General features: G+C 44.8%; 4 protein-coding genes across 6 annotated transcripts; 2 read left to right on the forward strand and 2 right to left on the reverse strand.

Annotated features, from left to right (window-relative positions):
- The first annotated feature begins 55 nt into the window (after positions 1-55).
- Rad17 (Rad17 checkpoint clamp loader component) lies at positions 56-1,941 on the forward strand. The gene is made up of 4 exons (XM_017182676.2): positions 56-123; positions 182-861; positions 929-1,392; positions 1,455-1,941. Exons 1-4 carry the CDS (start codon positions 109-111, stop codon positions 1,904-1,906), a joined length of 1,611 nt encoding a protein of 536 aa, XP_017038165.1. The 5' UTR covers positions 56-108; the 3' UTR covers positions 1,907-1,941.
- A 56-nt stretch (positions 1,942-1,997) lies between these two features.
- On the reverse strand, positions 1,998-3,695 carry Hexim (Hexamethylene bisacetamide inducible). The gene is made up of 3 exons (XM_017182677.2): positions 3,536-3,695; positions 2,807-3,364; positions 1,998-2,749 (listed from the first exon to the last, which is right to left on the reverse strand). Exons 1-3 carry the CDS (start codon positions 3,555-3,557, stop codon positions 2,253-2,255), a joined length of 1,077 nt encoding a protein of 358 aa, XP_017038166.1. The 5' UTR covers positions 3,558-3,695; the 3' UTR covers positions 1,998-2,252.
- Positions 3,696-3,981: 286 nt separating this feature from the next.
- LOC108085844 (serine protease easter) lies at positions 3,982-5,889 on the reverse strand. The gene is made up of 4 exons (XM_017182602.3): positions 5,641-5,889; positions 5,410-5,582; positions 4,839-4,986; positions 3,982-4,774 (listed from the first exon to the last, which is right to left on the reverse strand). The coding sequence occupies exons 1-4, from the start codon at positions 5,705-5,707 to the stop codon at positions 4,074-4,076; spliced, it is 1,089 nt and encodes a 362-aa protein (XP_017038091.1). The 5' UTR covers positions 5,708-5,889; the 3' UTR covers positions 3,982-4,073.
- An 865-nt stretch (positions 5,890-6,754) lies between these two features.
- Positions 6,755-20,487, forward strand: Nf1 (neurofibromin 1). 3 transcript variants are annotated; one of them, XM_017182635.2, is made up of 18 exons: positions 6,755-6,913; positions 7,154-7,297; positions 7,420-7,804; positions 7,865-8,006; positions 8,067-8,654; positions 8,718-9,039; positions 9,094-9,646; positions 9,707-10,244; positions 11,111-12,702; positions 12,772-13,378; positions 13,435-15,790; positions 15,845-16,102; positions 16,164-16,259; positions 16,783-16,872; positions 17,121-17,323; positions 17,409-17,595; positions 17,682-17,847; positions 19,317-20,487. In XM_017182635.2, exons 1-18 carry the CDS (start codon positions 6,854-6,856, stop codon positions 19,322-19,324), a joined length of 8,295 nt encoding a protein of 2,764 aa, XP_017038124.1. In that variant the 5' UTR covers positions 6,755-6,853; the 3' UTR covers positions 19,325-20,487. The 3 variants fall into 3 exon arrangements, with proteins under 3 accessions (XP_017038124.1, XP_017038121.1, XP_017038123.1); XM_017182632.3 differs by lacking the exon at positions 19,317-20,487 and adding an exon at positions 17,962-18,104; XM_017182634.3 differs by lacking the exons at positions 16,783-16,872; positions 19,317-20,487 and adding an exon at positions 17,962-18,103.
- The last annotated feature ends 352 nt before the right edge of the window (positions 20,488-20,839 follow it).

Below are 20,839 nucleotides of genomic sequence, written 5' to 3' on the forward strand. Positions count from 1 at the left end.
TTGGCGCTTCAATTTATCGAACTATCGATTTTTAGGAGCCATTTTTAATAACACAAAAAATCACCACCTGGTAACACTGCAAAACAAGAAGAAGAGCAAAATCTAAAAATGAGCGCACGAAAGGTAAACAATTTGAATTTACTGGCTTTTAAAGGTAAATAACAAAGAATTAACTGCACAGAAAACCTGGGCCAGGAGCGCCTTCAGCGAGATGAGCCTTTCGGTCAGTCCAGCCACCACAGAAGCCACTCCCGTCAAGCGGAGCAGAACTTCATCCTATACGACAACAACAACCCGAGTTTCCAGGTCTCAAACTGGAAAATCGACGCCAACAGCAAAACCCTTGGTGGAGGAGGACTCCGTGGATCTGACTGTTCTCTCTGATAAGGAGGAGGATTCCCAGGGACCCCCACCGGAAGTCAAGGAAAACTGGATGGACAGCTTTGCTCCAACAACCAGCGAGGACTTGGCAGTTCATCCCAAAAAGATTGCAGAACTTCGCGATTGGCTGCGACACTGCGTAGCCGTTGGCAAAAAGTTCCCCGCCCAAATGTGTCTGCTCACGGGACCCACAGGCGCCGGCAAGACAGCCACGCTGCGTGTCCTGGCCAAGGAGTTCGGCTACCAGGTGCAGGAATGGATCAATCCCGTCGACTGTGAGGTGGTCAATGCTTTGGGTGATCAAGTCAGCGGCAATGCCTATGTGGGTTCACACTTGGAGGCTTTCAAGAGCTTTCTGCTGCGCGCCTCGCGGTATAAATCGCTGCTGGAATCTCAGAATAAGAGACTGCTGCTTGTAGAGGACTTTCCCAATGTTTTGCTTGACGAGAAACAGGATGTCAACTTTGAGGAGTTGCTGGAGTGAGAAGCCTAACTTAGAAAAACTATGGAATAAGAGAAGTTTATGTATACTCCCTTTCCCTTCCAGTGAATACTCTTCGTATGGCAAATCCCCCTTGGTGTTCATTGTGGCCGATTCCAAGTCTCGTGGCCTGAACATCAGCTACCGTCTGTTTCCGGACCAACTAAAGGCAAAACATCGCATAGAGCACATTAGCTTTAATGCCATTGCCTCTACGATTATGCAAAAGTCTATGAAAGCCTTCTGTTCCGTGATGCAGCAGCCGCAGAACAAGGCCCTGTACAAGCTACCCTCGTCCTCTGTTGTGGACTCAATAGTTGTGGGCGCCCAGGGTGATGTACGTAATGCGCTGATCAATCTGCATCTCAGCTCCTTGAAGGGCGTGGCCAATATGCCCACCAAGAAACTTGACATAAGCGTGGCCAGCAAGGGTCGCAAGAAGAAGGCCACGCAGAGTACCCTAAAATCGATTGGAAGAGATGAATCCATTACCCTGATGCATGCCTTGGGTCGCGTTCTCAATCCCAAGTGTAAGTGGGATTTCCCTTCCTCAAATTTCTTCCTTAATCTTTGATTTTTTTTTTTTTTTCAGTTAATGATCAGAAAATGCTGCTGCACAGCCCCGAGGAATTAACCGAATCCTTTAGCACGGAGCCCAGAAACTTTGTTAACTTTGTGCATGCCAATTATCTGCCACATTTCAAGGACATCGAGGAGGTGGTATCTGCCATAGATGACTTGGGCCTGGCCGATGCCCTGCTCAACGAGTATCGTGAAGGTGCTGTGAGTGTAACGGGTTTGAATATTGCCATTCGTGGTGTAATGCTGGCCAACAGTGCCCCTGTCAGCGGTTGGATGCCAGTCAAGGGGCCAAAGCGTATAAACATCAAGTCGCTGGCCACTTTGGCGGAACAGAAACTGGTCGGTGTGGGATATGCTGGCATTTCCAGGACACACTATGCCACTGAATACAGTTCGTTTGTGAAAAGCATAGCCAGCAGGCTTTCGGAGGTTAATTCAAGCCAAAGTATGGAATTAAATTAGAAAAAATTAAATATAAAAAATTTGCTGAAAGTGTATTTAAAGAGAGTGATCTTAGAATTAAGAGTAAACCTTCAAGAAACAACAATCATAATTCACGATTCAACATTTTATTAACCTACAAATCGAGTTTTCATTATATAAAAAAATTCCATTAAAATCAGTAACGCGTCGGAGATAATGAACTTATGATTGGTATGCAGATGAAGGGATATCCAAACAATTGAAGCGCTCACAGATGATGTCTTAAAAACTAAACAGGGGATTTCTCTCTGATTCCATATATGTATGTCTGTTGCCACCACAATTTGGAGTGTTCTATGTACAAGGAGCAAATGTATCCACTTGCTTACTTAACCGCTGCATCGGCGGTGCCCTGTTTGGCCACATCACTAGAGTTATCCTCGTCCTCGTCCATTTGATTGCTGCTGTCCAACAGGCGCTGGCGCTCCTCCTCGTTGGCATGCCCATTTAAGTGAATCGGGGAACGGGAACGGGAGCGAGAACGACTGCGTTCATGGCCGCGCTCGGCATGCCCATTGGCAATGTTCAAACCAGCCACGCCCATCTCGTGCCCATCACTGCTCGACGAGGAGGATGTACTGGAAGTGGTGCTCGATGTTGTGCTGCTGCTATCGCTCTCGCTATCCTCGCTGGAGGAGTCCATGGGCGTGGGCTGAGGGGGCTGCTGGGGTGGCTGTTGTCTGGCCTGCAGCTCGACGGCCGAGCTGGGTGTGGGGGCCACCGCCGAGGGCGGAGAGGCAGCGGCGGCAGCAGCAGCAGCACCAACCGCTGGACCTGGTGTCGATCCTGTGGAGCAAGAGCGCAGGAAGTGGGAACGCAAAACTGTAAAGGAAATAAATATCAATATTTAGTTTAATAATGGGAATAATCGAGACTCACATTGATTCTCCCGCGTCAGCTGGCGCATCTTCTCCTCCTGAGCTCGAATCTTGACGCTAAACTCGTTGGATGTGTTCTGAGCCTTGGAGTAGCGGTCTTCGATCTGCAGGCACTCCTGGATTAGCTCCTGCTTGTTCATCGTCTCCAAGCGCTCCAGTCGCGCCCGCTCGTAGACATTGGAGAACTCCTTGGAGAGAAAGAGATCCTGATCCTCCGTCTGCGAATTGAAGCAGTTGTCATCGGAGTCGTCCTTGTTCAGGTCGGACATGTGCTCCTCCATCAGGAAGCGATTGGTGTTGTACGGCACGAGCAGCGACCGGGAGCGGACCAGTTTGGTGCGGCTGTTCGGACGCGGATGGGGATGCCCCTCGGCATCCGTTGGCATATCTAGCTTCCACTGGGGAAACTGATTCTTGGTCTTCTTCGGCAGGAGCTTGGATTTTTTGCCGCGGCGATGCTTTCGCTTGGGCATTCCTGATCCTACGCCGCCGCCGCTGCCTCCTCCTCCACTACCAGCGCCTCCTCCACCATCCAAAGGCCGCTGCTTGGAGTTGTTTTCTGAAAAAAATAAAAAAAAGGATATGCAATTTTAAATTTCAAACTAAAAACGGCCGCCAACTTCCCGAAATGCAACTCTGACGAACGCTTTTCGCGAAAAAAAAACAGTCCAATAGTCAGTCGCCATTTGTCTTGCTTTTTTTTCATCGCCCCTTAATTCCCGATTTTTACCTGTTTTTACCGCCTCTGCCATGTTGCCAGCTCAATTTATAGTTGCACAAACACTTGAGGTCCACTTGAAGCGCAAATTTCAGGTTCTGAACTTATTTTCAAGCTTGAGAAATTTGTTCTAAGCCAAATCTGAGGAAGTGTGGACAGGCACAAGTTTGAATTTCAGCCTGGCGTTATTGGGGAAGGTACAGACTTCAGACGGTCACTCTAGCCCTCGATAACGATAATATATCTGGGGTATTCCTCGTTTAAAAACTGGAATTGGTTTTTGAACTAGTTGAAATATAAAATAATAATAAAAACTTAGTAAGAAATTATTAACTTATATTTAAATTCCAAAGGGTATGATTTCCTGAAGCTTAATTCTAAACCAATGTCTTTGTTATTTCGTCTGAAATATTTATAATAAATAGTTGTGCTGTAAAGATCTTAAAAAACTAAAAATATAAGCTTAATCACAATCAAATCTCTTTATTTTTACAACAAAATGTATAAAATTTTTCTCTTAAAACAAAAAAAAGATATAAGTATGCCTCTGTTATTCCCTCAAGCTGTCGTGTATCCATTCGATGAAGGAGGCCACCCTTGTGTAGACATCCGGCCAGTCAGGATTCGGACATGGCACCGGTCCGAAGGATACCAAACCGCCCAGAAGATAGGCATCGTTTTTGAAAAGCATCAACGGTCCCCCGGAGTTGCCATGACACTCCTTCGAGCTAACAAAGCCGCAGAGCTGCGAGGCCTGAATGCTCAGCTTATGGGCCGAGTACTTAAGATGACAGTCTGCTATGGAGCTAATGGTCACAAAGTTCTTACGCATGCGCGGCGAGGTTTTGGCGAGCCAACCAGCCTGCTCCGTGACCAGACCCTCCAGCTCGTCCGCACGCAGTTGCTTGTTGGGCAGACAGATCGGCATCACATAGTCATTGAGCTTCGCAGGAGTGGCCAGGCGAATGAGGGCTATGTCGTTGACCTGACTAAGGTTGGAGCTATTGTACAGGGGATGCGACACGGCCTCCTCCACGTCAATGTCCTGGTAAGCCGGAGCACAGTCCGCCTTTTGGGTGTCCTCGTGGAACTGGCAGTCAGGATTAGTGCTGGTATCCCATTCACCCAGACGCACTGCGGTTATCCTTAGATTATTTGTCGTGGCTTGCACCACACAGTGGGCGGCAGTCAGAACATATCGCTCACTGATAAGCACTCCTCCACAGCCATGGATCTTCTCCCCGTTGGATGCTATGAGAGAGAGAGTGGAGGGTTTTACTGAGCCGTCTGATAATGGCAGAGACGAAAGACTCACCCTTCGTATACTCGATGAGAGCCAGCCAGGGAAACTCCCTGATCCGCGTTTCGGTGTCGTTGGAACGTTGCCACCGAGCTGCGCCACAATCAGTGGGCAGCAGGGGATGCGTCAAGGCCCCCAAACCAGCGGTGCTTGGACAGCAGACCTGGGAAGAAACAGGAAATGAGTTGTAAAATAATTTAAATATATTTTATAAGGATAATAATAATGAATTAGTTTAAGAGAAGTTTTAGAAGTTCAACTATTAATTTATTTACTAATCTAAATCACATCTAATCTAAAGCTTTTCTCAACTTTTCAATTATTACTTATAAAACACTTAAGAACGCCTGGGGAATCTTCCCGCTTTTGTTTAAACGTAGTTTTGTTGACATATATAAACTGATTAGATCACTTAAAACCAAAAGCTTCAGCTGCTATCTCTCCCGCATTTAAAAGACTCAATGAAAGTGAAAACCAGAACACAGACCGGGAAAAAACCAAGCTTTTTGGTCCAAGTCCTCAACGGAGTTGGACTTGAACTCAGGTGTCTTTCCAGTGAGTCACAATCGAGTGTTTTAGTACCTACCAACACATCCTTGCCCCGCTGACCGCACTGATTCTCCCGCAGTAGGCTACGGTCGCTGGCAGTTGGATTCCCAGAGGTCAAGATTCTCATAAAGTAATCGCACTCCCTGATCGAGATGCAGTTGCCTGTGATCCTGCCATTCTGCAGCTTGGACACGCAGTTTAGTTGTTGAGCTGGAAGTTCATTGCCAGACTTGTTTACGTCTCTGAATACCCAATTCCGTGCACTCACCACTCGCGCCCAATGTCAGCAGCAGCAGGCAGCTGCCAACAACAAGTACAGCTGGAAAACTTCCCATGCCGGACCGGATCGATCAGATATAGCGACTGGCGACGACGGAGACGTTGGGACAGTATCGAGCGAGGGAACGAATGAGACTGCGGCTGCGATCGAGACTAATGGGCAAGTTAGGCCCGATGATTACCGGGAGAGTGAGTAGTAGCTCTCCGATTTTGATTCTGATTCAGTTTCAGAGATAGATTGAGATTTAGAGCTGGAGGGAGCCGGGTCCAGATAACATAATCAAAGTTGAGCAACCGAAAAGTGTATTAGCTTAGTGTTTTTTTTTTTTTAATATTCCCATTGATTGTTTTAATCCCACGGGTTAGATTGTTACGATTAAGAAAGCTATAGTATACTATAGTAAGGTGTTCTCGACTGTGAGACACCCGGTAACCCGCGCTTAAGGGGAAATAAGTTTCTCTTTGCTACATTTCTTTAAACAAGTTTTTAAATAAAAGTTATAAAAAGAATGAAGAGATAAAATTATTTTAAAAATATTAATTCCTCCCATCACCTAATGGGCTTGACCACATTTTTCAAATCTTCTTACTTTACAGAGAAGATAGAAATGAAGTCCTGGCTTTAATTTTTATTTAATAAAAAAATACAAATTTAAAAAGAAATATAAATATATAAATATATTTTAAAGAATCAAACAATTAGGCTTAAAAATAAATAAATATAATAAAGTCTTAAATTCAAAAAGAAACACACAATAAATGTTTATAGATATAGTTTTTTAAATACGAATTTTTAAAGGTTATTATTATTTTTTTTAAATCATAATAATATACATGATTTTAAAGTTTAAACTTACTCCTTATGGTATCCTTGAAAGAAGGAGCACCTAAATTTAAAAAAAATGGCTTTTATAAAGTTAAAGTTTGGGTTGACGAGAAAGTCAGGGAACATGTAATGGGTTTTCAAGTAAATTGGGAAAAGTAAAAGGACAAAAGTCCTTCTGCCGGCAAACTCATTTGCCATCTCTCTCTTTCTCTCAAAAGGCGAAAATATCGATGTATCGATGTAGCGCCTACTTTACTAAAATCGATTGCACCGATAACAAGAGCAACATCAATGTTGTTGCACCTCTAGAGGTTCCTTTTTTTATTTACAAAAATGCAGTGAAAAGTGGGCGAAAACAAGTGAAAAAACACAAAAAATGGCCACCCAAAAGCCAGGCGAGTGGGCAAGTGCCCTTTTGGCCCGCTTCGAGGATCAGGCAAGTGTTTTCCGGACGCTTTTCCGGTGCTGCGTCTCGCGGAGCCCTAGCGAAAAAATGTACCTGCTGCTCGGCCACCATCCCGCACCGCCCCTCATCCACACTTGGTCGTGTTGTTTTGGGGAACTGCGTGGGCGCAGAGGTGGTGTGGAGGCAGGTGGGGAGGGGTGGTGGCGTTCCCAGCATGAATGAAATGGAAATAATCAATCAAATGCGTTGTCTCTGTGTGTGTCTTTGCAGCTGCCAAACCGAATTGGAGCCTACGGCACGCAGGCGAGGATGAGCCAGGACCAACTGGTGGCCTGTTTAATACACATTTCGCGGTACCGTTTCTCTCTGGTCATCTCCGGGCTGACCAAGATGCTGCAGCGCGTCAATGAAGCGGTGAGTAGATTGTAAACAAAGTCAGGCTAAAAGAGATTTTACTTTAAACTCGAAAACTTGTATGAATTAGGACATTTTAAATGATTTTAAAATCTAATTAAACTTTTCATAACCCTTTTTAGGCCCTCCAAAATCGCCATGAGCCGGAACGTTGTTACTTCGAGTCCCTGGTCATTATACTGACCACCCTGGAGCGCTGCTTGACCAACCAAACCAAGGACACCGCACGTTTTGAGGAGGCCATGAATGTTAAGCTCCTGCTGCGCGAAATCTCCCAGTTTGTGGACGTACAAAGCGATAGTAATCCGAATGCTGCCCAGCTCAAGGCTTTGGCCTCGAAGGTGCTTTTCGCGCTATCCCAGAACCACTTCTCGGCGGTGTTTAATCGCATCTCGGCTAGGATACAAGAGTTGACATCCTGCTCCGAGGAGAATCCGGACTACAATGACATCGAACTCATACAGCACATCGACATGGACATGATAAAGCTGACCAAGCTGCTGCAAGGTAGAGCAAATTAGTGTTTTTACCTTAATTATTATAATATTACCTTCATTATTCCTTTAGAAACCATCACAAAGTTTCGTTCCAAACGTGCGCCGCCTTTGATTTTGCTTTACTCGCTGGAGAAGGCCATTTGGAACTGGATTGAGTACCATCCGCAGGAGTTCCAGGACCTGCAAAGGGGCACCAATAGGGATATATCCACGTAGGATTAGGAATTTAATTTTAAAACTATCCAAATAACAACGATCCTTCCTTCCTTCAGCTGCTGGGAACCCCTTATGGACTTTGTGGAGTACTTCAAGTCGGAGAACAAGAAAAGCAAGACTTTGGTGTGGCCCTTGCAGATGCTGTTGCTCATACTGAATCCCTCTTGCCTGGAGGCCACTGTCAACGAGCTGCAGCAGTCAGAAAAGGAGAAGGAAAAGGAGAAAGTTCCCTCCAAGTCCGCTCAGTCCACCTCCAGGGACAAGGACTTTTCGGCCAAGCAGTTCATCGAGAGCATCAAGCGAGGTTTGGGCCAGCATTCGCCCTCCAAGCAGGTCACCGAGTCCTCGGCCATAGCCTGCGTCAAGCTCTGCAAGGCCTCCACGTACATCAACATCACCGACTCGAATAATGTCGTTTTCAAGCTGGTCCAGTACTTTATCAACGACCTCAAGGCTTTGCTCTTCAATCCGGCCAAGCCCTTCTCCCGAGGACAGGGCTATAACTTTGCAGACATTGAGCTGATGATTGACTGTTGGGTGTCCTGTTTCCGCATCAATCCGCATAACATTGAGGCATTGAAAGTGTGCCTGAATCTGTCCTCGCCGCAGGCTTACCACTTTGTGATTGTGTGCTCTTTGTTAAGGTGAGTAACAATGCCTGAAATAGTATTCAATATATTTAATAAGAATACTTTAATCCCTTCCAGACTGGCTCACATCTATGTAGACTTTCGCCTGCAGAACAAGAATCCTTTTCGGATTGTCAACCAACCTAGGTTATCCTGGTGGCCTCAGACAGATGTGGTTCACTATCGTTCTGCGGAGCTGCGGGCTCTGTTCACGGACACGCTCAACAAGGCCACCCAGGGCTATATAGCCCACACTCCCCTGCGCTACATCACCTCCCTAACGCTCAAGTCCAAGGACACCCAGAAGGGTTTAACGCGGGCCGAAGAGGGTCCTGCCCACAAGATGCTATTGCTGTTGCTTGTCCGTCTAATCCATGCAGATCCCACGCTTTTGCTAAACGTAAGATTTGCATCATTTAAAGCTTAAACTCTACTAAACTCTACTCTTTTTCAGACCCAGGGAAAGGTGGCCCACGAGGTGCAGAGTTCCACGCTGGAGCTCATAAACGGTCTCGTGAGTCTGGTTCACCAAACCACCATGCCCGATGTGGCCCAAGAGGCCATGGAGGCTCTTCTGGCTTTGCATGCACCGGAAAAGATTGAAGTCTGGAATCCAGAGGCCCCCATCAACACTTTTTGGGACGTTAGTTCCCAGGTGCTGTTCTCCATCTCGCAGAAACTTATCCAGCATCAGATAGCCAACTACACGGATGTTTTAAAGTGGCTGCGCGAGATCCTGATCTGCAGGAATACCTTCCTCCAGCGGCACAAAGACTACGCCCATGTGGGCAGCCAAATTGCCATTTGCAAGCAGGCCCACATCAAAATGGAGGTGGTCTTCTTTATGTATCTATGGAGCGTTGACTTGGATGCAGTGCTGACCTCGCTTTCGTGTTTTGGGCTGCTTTGCGAGGAGGCGGAGATCTGCTGCAGCTCCGATGAGCTGACAGTGGGCTTTATAATGCCGAATTATCACATCTATCAGGAGCTGGCACAATTGTCCTCATGTAAGTTGAATTTTTAAGAATTAATTTTAAATAAATTTATCATTTTATTTAACTTTTTAGCTGCCACGGATACTAGAATATGCTTCTTTGACAACACCCATGGCAATGTCCTCAGCCGACTTACTTTGCAGAAACGCATAATGACTTTACTGCGCAAGATCGAGCACTGCGTCCATGGTGTCCAGCCTGCCTGGGAGGAGACCTTCCGCAACTGGGAGGTTTCCAGCAAGGTCCTGCAAACCTATCCCAAGTGCAAGGGCGAGGATGCCCAGGCGGAGGTCTTTCATCGAGGAATGGGCAAGCGAAGAGCTAGTCATCAAAGCTCAGAGCATGATTTGGAAGAGCAGATCAACGAGTGGGCCAATATGACCTGGTTTCTGCTGGCTCTGGGCGGCGTCTGCCTGCACAAGCGTAGTAGCAGCCGGCAAATGCTGCTTCAGCAATCCCAAAACAATGCCTCTTTAGGATCCTTGGCTCAAAACTCTCTGTACTCCAGCTCTACCAGTTCCGGGCATGGTTCCCTGCATCCCAGCACTGTGTCTTTGTCCACCATACCGCCAGCGCCGCCTCAAGATGTTAGCTACTGTCCTGTGACTCAGTGAGTTCTTTGAAAAACTCATCCTACCTTTTTTATACCCTTGCAGGGTATTATAATTTCAGTCAGAAGTTTGCAACGCAGTGAAGGAGACGTTTCCGACCCTATAAAGTATATATATTCTTGATCAGCATCAACAGCCGAGTCGATCTAGCCATGTCCGTCTGTCCGTCTGTCCATCTGTCCGTCTGTCCGTCTGTCTGTTTCTACGCAAACTAGTCCCTCAGTTTTAAAGCTATCTGAATGAAACTTTGCATAGAGTCTTCTATATACTCTCACTGCTATATATGTCGGAACGGGCCGGATCGGACGACTATATCATATAGCTCCCATACAAATGTTCGATAAATTTTTAGAAAAAAAATTATAACTTGGCTGTTTTTCAATATTTTTGCATCATTTTTAAGATATAGCCATTTTATATTATTACAGAATTTTGGTAAAAATTTTATGAAAATCGGACGACTATATCTTATAGCTGCCATAGGAACGATCGGAAAATGAATAGGAAAAAAATTATAACTTCGTTGTTTTTCAACATATTCTTATCTACTTTTAGATATAAGCTTCTTTTATTATTTCAGAATTTTGGTAAAAATTTTATGAAAATCGGACAGCTATATGATAGCTGTCATATAAACGATCTGTAAATGTGGAGAAAATGTAAAGCTGGGAATGTAAAACTGTAACTGTCAAACTGTAAACATAATAAGTATAGGTAAAATGTAATGAAACTCTGTTTTGTGAGTGTTTTCAGCATTTAAATTTATAATATAAACATCAAAACCAATCTGCAAGGGTATACAAACTTCGGTGTGCCGAAGTTAGCTTCCTTTCTTGTTTTAATATAAATATTTCCCTAAAAATAGATTCATTGGCCAACTGTTGCGTCTGCTGGTCTGCAGCAATGAGAAAATCGGCCTCAATATCCAAAAGAACGTCAAGGAGCTTGTGGGCGAGGAGATGTCCACCCAGCTGTTTCCCATACTCTTCGACCAAATACGCGCCATCGTGGAAAAGTTCTTTGATCAGCAGGGCCAGGTCAATGTCAATGTCACGGACATCAACACGCAGTTCATCGAGCACACAATCTACATAATGAAGTCTATCCTGGATCCCAAGGCCAGCAAGGATCCCAACAACGAGCAGCCCTCGCCCTCAGAGCACCTGGGTGTCACCAGCATCGAGGGCATGATGCTGGGCATCGTTCGGTATGTCCGACATCTGGACATGACCGTCTATGCCATAAGGATCAAGACCAAGCTCTGCCAGCTGGTGGAGGTGATGATGAAGCGGCGCGATGATCTTGCCTTTCGCCAGGAGATGAAGTTCCGCAACAAGTTGGTGGAATACCTGACCGACTGGGTGATGGGCACCTCGCATCAGATAGCGCCGCCCAGCTCTGCGGATGCTTCTATACTGACCAACACATCGCTTATCTTTCGGGATCTGGATCAGGCCTGCATGGAGGCAGTGGCCGCTCTGCTGAGGGGTCTGCCACTCCAGCCGGAGGAATCTGATAGGGGAGATTTGATGGATGCCAAGAGTGCTTTGTTCTTGAAGTACTTTACCTTGTTTATGAATCTCCTGAATGACTGCATCGACAGCTCCGAGGCGGAAAAGGAGATGAACAATACCCCTTTGCTGCCACCAAGACCTAGAATGGCAGCTGGCAAGTTGACGGCGCTCAGGAATGCCACCATCCAGGCCATGTCCAATCTTTTGGGTGCCAATATAGACTCGGGTTTGATGCACTCCATCGATCTGGGCTACAACCCGGATTTGCAGACCCGGGCTGCCTTCATGGAGGTCCTTACACAAATCCTGCAGCAGGGAACCGAATTTGACACTTTGGCGGAGACTGTCCTAGCGGATCGCTTCGAGCAACTGGTCCAGCTGGTCACCATGATCAGCGACAAGGGTGAACTGCCCATAGCCATGGCTCTGGCCAATGTGGTGACCACCTCGCAGATGGATGAACTGGCCAGGGTTCTTGTCACGCTCTTTGATGCCAAGCATCTGCTGTCGCCTTTACTGTGGAACATGTTCTACCGCGAGGTGGAAGTCTCCGACTGCATGCAGACCCTCTTCCGTGGAAATTCGCTGGGCAGCAAGATCATGGCTTTTTGCTTCAAGATCTATGGAGCAAGTTACTTGCAAATGCTGCTGGAGCCGCTGATTCGTCCTTTGCTGGACGAGCAGGAGGAGACTTGCTTCGAGGTGGATCCAGCCAGGCTGGATCCCAGCGAGGACATTGAACAGCATCGCAATAACCTAATAGCGCTCACCCAAAAGGTTTTCGATGCCATTATCAACTCTTCGGATCGTTTTCCTCCGCAGCTGCGCTCCATGTGCCACTGCCTGTACCAGGTGCTGAGCAAACGCTTCCCGAATCTTCTGCAGAATAACATAGGGGCCGTGGGCACTGTGATCTTTCTGCGCTTCATCAATCCCGCCATAGGTGAGAGGTTATAAGTTCTTCTTAAAATTTTAATTTACTTTTGCAAAACCCATTTTCCTTTTTTCACAGTTTCCCCCCAAGAGCTGGGAATCGTGGACAAACAGGTGCACAGCTCGGCCAAGCGGGGTCTTATGCTGATGTCCAAAATCCTGCAGAACATTGCCAACCATGTGGAGTTCTCCAAGGAGCAGCACATGCTGTGCTTCAATGATTTCCTGCGCGATCATTTCGAGGCCGGTAGAAGGTTCTTTATACAGATTGCCTCGGATTGCGAGACGGTGGACCAGACCTCGCACAGTATGAGCTTTATTTCGGATGCCAATGTTTTGGCCCTGCATCGATTGCTGTGGACACACCAGGAGAAAATCGGCGACTACTTGTCCAGCAGCAGAGACCACAAGGCCGTGGGCAGGCGGCCCTTCGACAAGATGGCCACCTTGCTGGCCTACCTGGGTCCGCCAGAGCACAAGCCCGTGGACTCGCACATGATGTTTAGCTCGTATGCACGCTGGAGCTCCATTGATATGTCTTCCACAAACTTTGAGGAGATCATGGTCAAGCATCAAATGCACGAGAAGGAGGAGTTCAAGACTTTGAAGTCGATGAACATATTCTACCAGGCGGGGACCAGCAAGTCGGGATATCCCGTGTTCTACTACATAGCCAGGAGATACAAGTAAGTAAAAGAAGAAAGAGCTTGGTAGGGGATATATTATAAACCTCCTTTTCCAGGATTGGTGAAACCAATGGAGACCTGCTCATCTACCATGTCATCCTCACACTAAAGCCCTTCTGCCACTCGCCCTTCGAGGTGGTTATTGACTTCACACACACCTGCTCGGATAACCGCTTCCGCACAGAGTTCCTGCAAAAGTGGTTCTATGTCCTGCCCACGGTGGCCTACGAAAACGTCCATGCGGTTTACATTTACAACTGCAACTCGTGGGTGCGTGAGTACACCAAGTTCCATGATCGCATTCTGGCTCCCTTGAAGGGAAATCGCAAGTTATTGTTTTTGGAGTCGCCCAATAAGCTCACGGATTTCATAGATGCCGAGCAACAGAAGCTGCCGGGTGCCACGCTCTCCTTGGACGAGGATCTCAAGGTGTTTAGCAATGCCCTCAAGCTGAGTCACAAGGACACCAAGGTGGCTATTAAGGTGGGTCCCACAGCTTTGCAGATTACTTCCGCTGAGAAAACCAAAGTCCTGGCCCACTCGGTGCTCCTAAACGATGTCTATTACGCCTCGGAAATTGAGGAAGTGTGCCTGGTGGACGACAACCAGTTCACGCTGTCGATAACCAACGAGAGTGGTCAGCTCAGCTTTATACACAACGACTGCGATAATATTGTCCAGGCTATAATCCACATCCGAAATCGCTGGGAGCTCAGTCAACCGGATTCCGTAACAGTGCACCAGAAGATACGACCCAAGGATGTGCCCGGAACTCTGTTAAATATGGCTCTACTTAATCTGGGCTCTTGTGACCCGAATCTGAGGACCGCTGCCTACAATTTGCTGTGCGCCCTGACAGCCACTTTTGACCTGAAGATCGAGGGGCAGCTTTTGGAGACGCAGGGTCTGTGCATACCCTCCAACAATACCATCTTTATCAAGTCGGTGAGCGAGAAGCTGGCCACCAATGAGCCGCATCTAACCCTGGAGTTCCTTGAAGAGTCCATCCAGGGCTTCCAGCGTAGCACCATCGAGCTGAAGCACTTGTGCCTGGAGTACATGACGCCCTGGCTAAAGAATCTCGTCAAGTTTTGCAAGTCCAATGATGACTCCAAGAAGCTCAAGGTCTCCCAGATCCTAGACAAGCTCATTAATCTCACCATTGATCAGAAAGAAATGTATCCCTCGGTGCAGGCGAAGATTTGGGGCTCTATTGGCCAGATCCCAGAGCTCATTGACATGGTTTTGGATAACTTTTTGCATAAATCCATTACCTATGGCCTGGGGTCGCCCCAGGTAGAGATCATGGCTGATACAGCTGTGGCTCTTGCCTCGGCCAATGTCCAGCTGGTGTCCAAGAAGGTCATCACTAGGATGTGTCGCGTCATGGACAAGTCCTGCACGAATCCCACTCAGTATCTGGAGCAGCACATGATGTGGGACGATATTGCCATCCTGGGACGCTATCTGCTCATGTTGTCCTTCAACAATTGCCTGGATGTGGCCACCTCGGTGCCCTACCTCTTCCACACTATTACCTTCCTGGTCTGCTCGGGATCGCTTTCCATGCGAGCCTCCACCCATGGTTTGGTGATCAACATCATCCACTCGCTGTGCACCTGCACAAATCCCTCGTTTTCGGAGGAGGCACAGCGCGTGCTCCGACTTTCGCTGGATGAGTTTTCCCTGCCCAAGTTTTATTTGCTTTTCGGCATCAGCAAGGTCAAGTCGGCAGCAGTCACAGCCTTCCGCTCTAGCTGCCGTCATCCCACTGATAAGTGGCTCGGAAATGAGAGGGTCACGCAGCCTCTGCCTGCTGATCGCGAGCGCCTGTCCCTGCCCTCGCTGGAGGTTATAACGGATGCCCTTCTCGAGATCATGGAGGCCTGCATGCGCGACGTTCCCGACTGCGAATGGCTGCACACCTGGACCTCTCTGGCCCGCAGCTTCGCCTTTTGCTACAATCCTGCCCTGCAGCCAAGGGCTTTGATAGTCTACGGCTGCATCAGCAAAAGTGTGACCGACCACGAGGTGAAGCAGTTGCTGCGTATCCTGGTCAAGGCTTTGGAATCGTTCAACGATTTGATTCTAATCGAGGCTTTGGTCATGTGCCTGACGCGTATCCAACCGCTGCTGCGACCAGAGTCGCCCATCCATCGGGCTCTCTTCTGGGTGGCCATTTCTGTACTCCAGCTGGACGAGATTACCCTGTACGGAGCAGGTTTGGCCCTGCTGGAACAGAACCTTCACACCCTCAAGTCGCAGGGATGCTTTGACAAGAAGGAAACCATAGCCGAGGTGATGATGAAGACGCGCGAGAAGCTGGAATGGCACTTTAAGCAGCTGGATCATGCCGTGGGTTTGTCCTTCCGCAGCAACTTCCACTTTGCCCTGGTTGGGCATCTGATCAAGGTAAGCCGGGGAGGGTTTTGTTTTATAACAAAATATCAAAGTTATTTTTATTAGGGTTTCCGGCATCCCACACCCACCACGGTTTCTCGCACCTCACGAGTGCTGACCATGCTTTTGGGCATCATAGCCAAGCCGCTGCATCGGGACAAGTTTGAGGTGACACCGGATAGTGTGGCCTATCTGACGGCTCTGGTGGCTGTTTCCGAGGAAGTCCGCTCCCGCTGCCATGTTAAGCATGCCCTGCCCCGCTGGCCAGCCGATCTAAGCGGCAGTGTGGAGAATGGGGAAGCTTCCAACGGAGGAGTGCAGGCAGTAAGCTCTGGAGTTACTAAAAAACCATAAAAAAGTGGGCTAAATATTAACCTACCCTTAGATTGGCCAGCCCCTGTCGCGTAGGCAAAAGAGTTGGGACATCCTGGACCAGTCTGCCTTGCAGTTTGCCCGACAGCACAAGGTTCCTACTCTTCAGGTAAGTTTTTTGGGATAAACTGAGCTGAGCTAAGCCACCACTTACCCACTTGTTTGAAATTCGCTGTACAAAAGTTGTTATAACCATCTGCTATAGTAACTTTTGGCTATCTATTTGAGTTGATATACTATATCCCAGCCTATATACTCCACCTACTGTGATCAATCAGCCTTTTGCATAACTAATAATCGTTCAATGACTTTTCTTTTCTCTTTTTATGTTTGATTTGAATATGAAATATGAAAAATATGAAAACCTTGCAAACATATGTCACAATGTATACTCGTAATACATCTATCTGCCTGCCGACTCTTACATCTAATTGGTGCTTGTAACTCTCCTCCATATTAACTAAATGTATTTATGAACAACTATATTAAATATATAAACTATAAACTACCATTTCTATTACAACTACTACGCATGAATATTGTCATTTGATTTACGTTTGATTTGGTTATCGAAATCCCCCGCTACAACACTCTGCCAACACCACGAACATATCACATCAAAACATCCGTAGAACGCGCGAGTTCTGTTCAAGACTCAACGCTCTTTCTCGGTGCCAACGACCAAAGATCCGAACAATGCCACCGGCATCGAAGAACGTCAGGTACTGCTCTACAAAACTTATCTCTCTCTTAGCTTATTCCCCCCACTAACTCAAAGTTGCAAGTCTTTACAAGATTGCTACTAAAATTTAGTCTAAGCTAACATCAATGTTGCGCTCTGCATGGCACATCTCTTGCATTTCTCGTAGTTTTTTCATCTTCACTAGTAATTTTCAGTCCATATCTATGTGTTTTTAAAGTCTGGTTTAGTGTAATTTAATTAACAAATTCATAAAATATATTTAAACAGGAACGCGGCTCGCGTTCTTCGGTGTCCAACGAGTCGAATGTGCTGCTCGATCCCGAAGTCTTGCCCGATTTGTCCATACAGGCGCTGGTTCTAACAGTTCTAGCCACTCTGGTCAAGTACTCCTCGGATGAGGGTGAAACGCGTGTCCTGTATCAGTATTTGGCTGAGGGTTCGGTGGTGTTTCCCAAGGTGTTTCCAGTCATGTGAGTTTCTATCAAGGATCGTAACTCTTAACTAATTAACTGACTAACTCTAACTCTTAACTAATTATTAAATTCCTTTATTTAGCCACTCCCTGCTGGATCAGAAGATCAACAATATTTTGTCAGTGTCACACGATCAGGTAGTGCTCAACTCGGTGCAAAATATTATACAAAATATGTTGGCCAGTGAGGATCCCTCCCAGCAGCAGCTGCACTTTTTGCAGAGCTGTGGTTTTGGAGGCCTTTGGCGTTTTGCGGGGCCCTTTACCAAGGTGGGTGTTTATATATTTATCATAATTATTAACTATTTTTCCAATAAAACCGACCCAAATTTCATAAACAAAATCTATATTTCCAGTACAACATGATGGGTGAATCCTCTGAGCTTTTCGTAAACTGCTTGGAGGCCATGGTCGAGACCTGTTTGCCTGGCGATGAATCGGCGCCAGTGCCACCATCGCCGCGTCCTTATAATCTGAGTTCCAGCCTGAGCAGCCTGACCTTGGGCTCACCCACGGACAAGGGTAAGTAGCTGGTGGTAGTTAAACCGTAGACCCTAGACCCCATTAATATGGCATTGCTTAACCTTAGCGCAAACTTAATCTCTCTTTATATATCACACCAATTGCGTTATATAGCATTCTCATCGGAATCATTAGATTTTTATGACAATTGCCCGGGCAGCGTCAGCAGCCTGCGACGCGCCTCACACAGCAAATCACGCGCCAAACATCGAATTAACGACAGTCCATCACATTGAACGATCCACGACTAAAGACAAAAAAAATAATATAAAATATAAAAAACAGATAAAAGACAATTGAATAGCTGAGAGACAGCAGCACAACACCAAGATTGGAACCAAAATATGTATTTTGTAGTTATCTAAGCTATTCAAAACGACAAAACGAAAGCAAAATTAACTATGCAAATTGTTAAACACAAACCAAAAACTAAAAAAACAAAACCAATGCCACAAATCAATGCACTTTATCGTACACTTATTAGCGAATTAATATTCTAAACTTTGAGAATCGTATTGACAGTGTACCTGGTTCCTTGAAGCATTTATAACATATTCTCGAAACTAAATGCACCCCGAGTAGCGTATTATAGTAGTGTTGCCCGTATATGTATTTGTTCAATGCTTACTTACACCTTTCCTTTACAAACAATGGTGAAAATGTTAAAAGAACAAAAATAAACCAAAGTCCAAAGAATGACATGATGATTGGTACAGAAAACTTAAATATTTTGCATAAATTGTAAAAGAAATCCAATAAACACATACAAAATATTAAAAATGCATGGAAATTAGGAGGGGAAGAAAATATGATGTATTGATACCGTGTCGATATTTGACTAAAAGTCTTATATTCATTTTTTATCAATTCAAAAAATCGATATTCTGTTTGATATATTCAACAAATTTAAGTGTCTAATGCAGCCTTTTTGTTTGGTTTGCAATTTAAATAATATAGATATATTAACGATAAATTCGATATTTTTCGATATTTTAAATTTCAGTTTATCGAATTCGAAAATATTTATGATTGTTTATATTTATCGACCTGCGCTTGTTTGTTTTACAATTTTTTATAAAATTAATATTTTAACTTTATGTCCAATATTTATATTTCGATATATCAGACTTCGATATCCGATAATTAAGTCGATTATCATATCGAACTCTTCCCCTCAACAATGTACCTAAATGCATTTTAATAAATTGAAAAATTAATTAATATAAAAACAATTCAATTCCCAGTAGCTTCTTAGATTAGACTAGAACTCACAAGAGAACACACACAGAAAGTGTAACCAGATTTCTTTATTTTTTACACAAGCAACTTAATTTTGATACCAGCAATTAGATAATTTTATTAAGAAAATAAGTAAGCTGCTTCAACGCTTTGTGGCCCAGATTTTTAATTTCCCACCCAATTTCTCCCTTTCCCCCGATGTGTTTATGCAACTTTTGTCTTACTTTCAGCTGCATGAATAACAACAACAAACCCACGCACTAGACGTACCACACTAATCGCAAAAGTAATGCGTTTCCTAAATCTGTTTAAAAAGTGCTTTTAGAGACAGTGAAAACCCCCACAGAGAGTCGTACAAAGTCATAGAGTATATATATATGTATCTACAGTGGTAATTGTATAGAATGTCCAGCAGAGCGAGCAGAGGAAGTGAACGCCAAGATCGATAAATGTAAAAAGTGATTGTATATATGTGTATGTGTAGAGAGGAAGCGATCGAGAAGGATGCTGTGGGCCGAAGGTTAAAGACAGAACCGCTGAGAATAAAGAGATATCGAACGAAATATTTTTTAACGAATAACGATTGTACATTTTAAAGAGATTGTAATCCGCCATTAATAGTAAGCACTTACGTACACCAAGTCCACCAGTTCCTGAGCAGACGATGACCACGCGAAACGGAGTTAACCCAGAGAGCAAGCACAACGCATGAACATATATATATAAAACTGAGATCAAACTATCGAACAGAGGAATAACCAAAAAGCTTTAAGAAGGCGGCAAGCCTCCATTGATTTGTATTATAAAATAATCTCCCCGGTATCAGATGGCATTTATTTTTCCTATAATTATGTTTTTTTTTATACATTCTCATCCTTCATTTTGATTTTACTAATTTATTTTTCATTAGCTCATAGCCTCCAAGAAAATTTAAAAAAAAAAACACCAAAAATTAATCTACTATTGTTAAGCTGAAATACGACACAAAGTCCGCTTTAAATATAGTTTAAGTTTAGGCACCATCCAACAGGTTTTTAATCGAAATACAGTTGATAAGCGAACAGAAACGAAAATTCAGAGATTACGAATGTTACACATATGTACCTCTTATTAAGGAAAACGCAACAAATTAGTACATTTACTTTTTAGCACAAGAGAACACATTTTTTTTTTGTAATAAAAAACTAGATGAGCAAAACCTAACCAGTTACTTTGCATTATTAATCTAAATGTATATGTGTGTGTTGCTAAATGTGTATTAAACGAATATATGTATCTTTGTATATTAGAGCCATTTGAAGATATTTATGAAGTGTTAATGTCTTAAATTTATCAATGTACAAGAATATCGAACAAATTAATATACTTTCAATAAAAATGTTTACATGAATCGAAAATATAGATTGAGAGTTTGATTTGGGTTGGGGATAGGCTTATATATATGAATACACTAGTGAAAATTGCAGGTTAAACGTATATTTTATGTATAATAAATAGTGATTTATTATAGAAATTACAGCCAGGTTGGGATTTGTTTTCTTCGTAGGCAAATATTTCAGAATTAAATATCTTTACTACTATTTTGCTGACTGATCCTTTGCTGTTTTAGCTTTCGATGATCCTTCCACTCTCTTGAGATTGCGAAAACAAATCATGTGCTCTTATAATTTTGATGTTATTGGGAGCAACCCATGTACACTAAATCTTAATAGTCCTCATATGTCTGGTCTTAGACTTTATCATCAAAGATATT

This window comes from Drosophila kikkawai, chromosome 3R, assembly GCF_030179895.1.
Source record: "Drosophila kikkawai strain 14028-0561.14 chromosome 3R, DkikHiC1v2, whole genome shotgun sequence".
NCBI lineage: Eukaryota > Metazoa > Arthropoda > Insecta > Diptera > Drosophilidae > Drosophila > Drosophila kikkawai.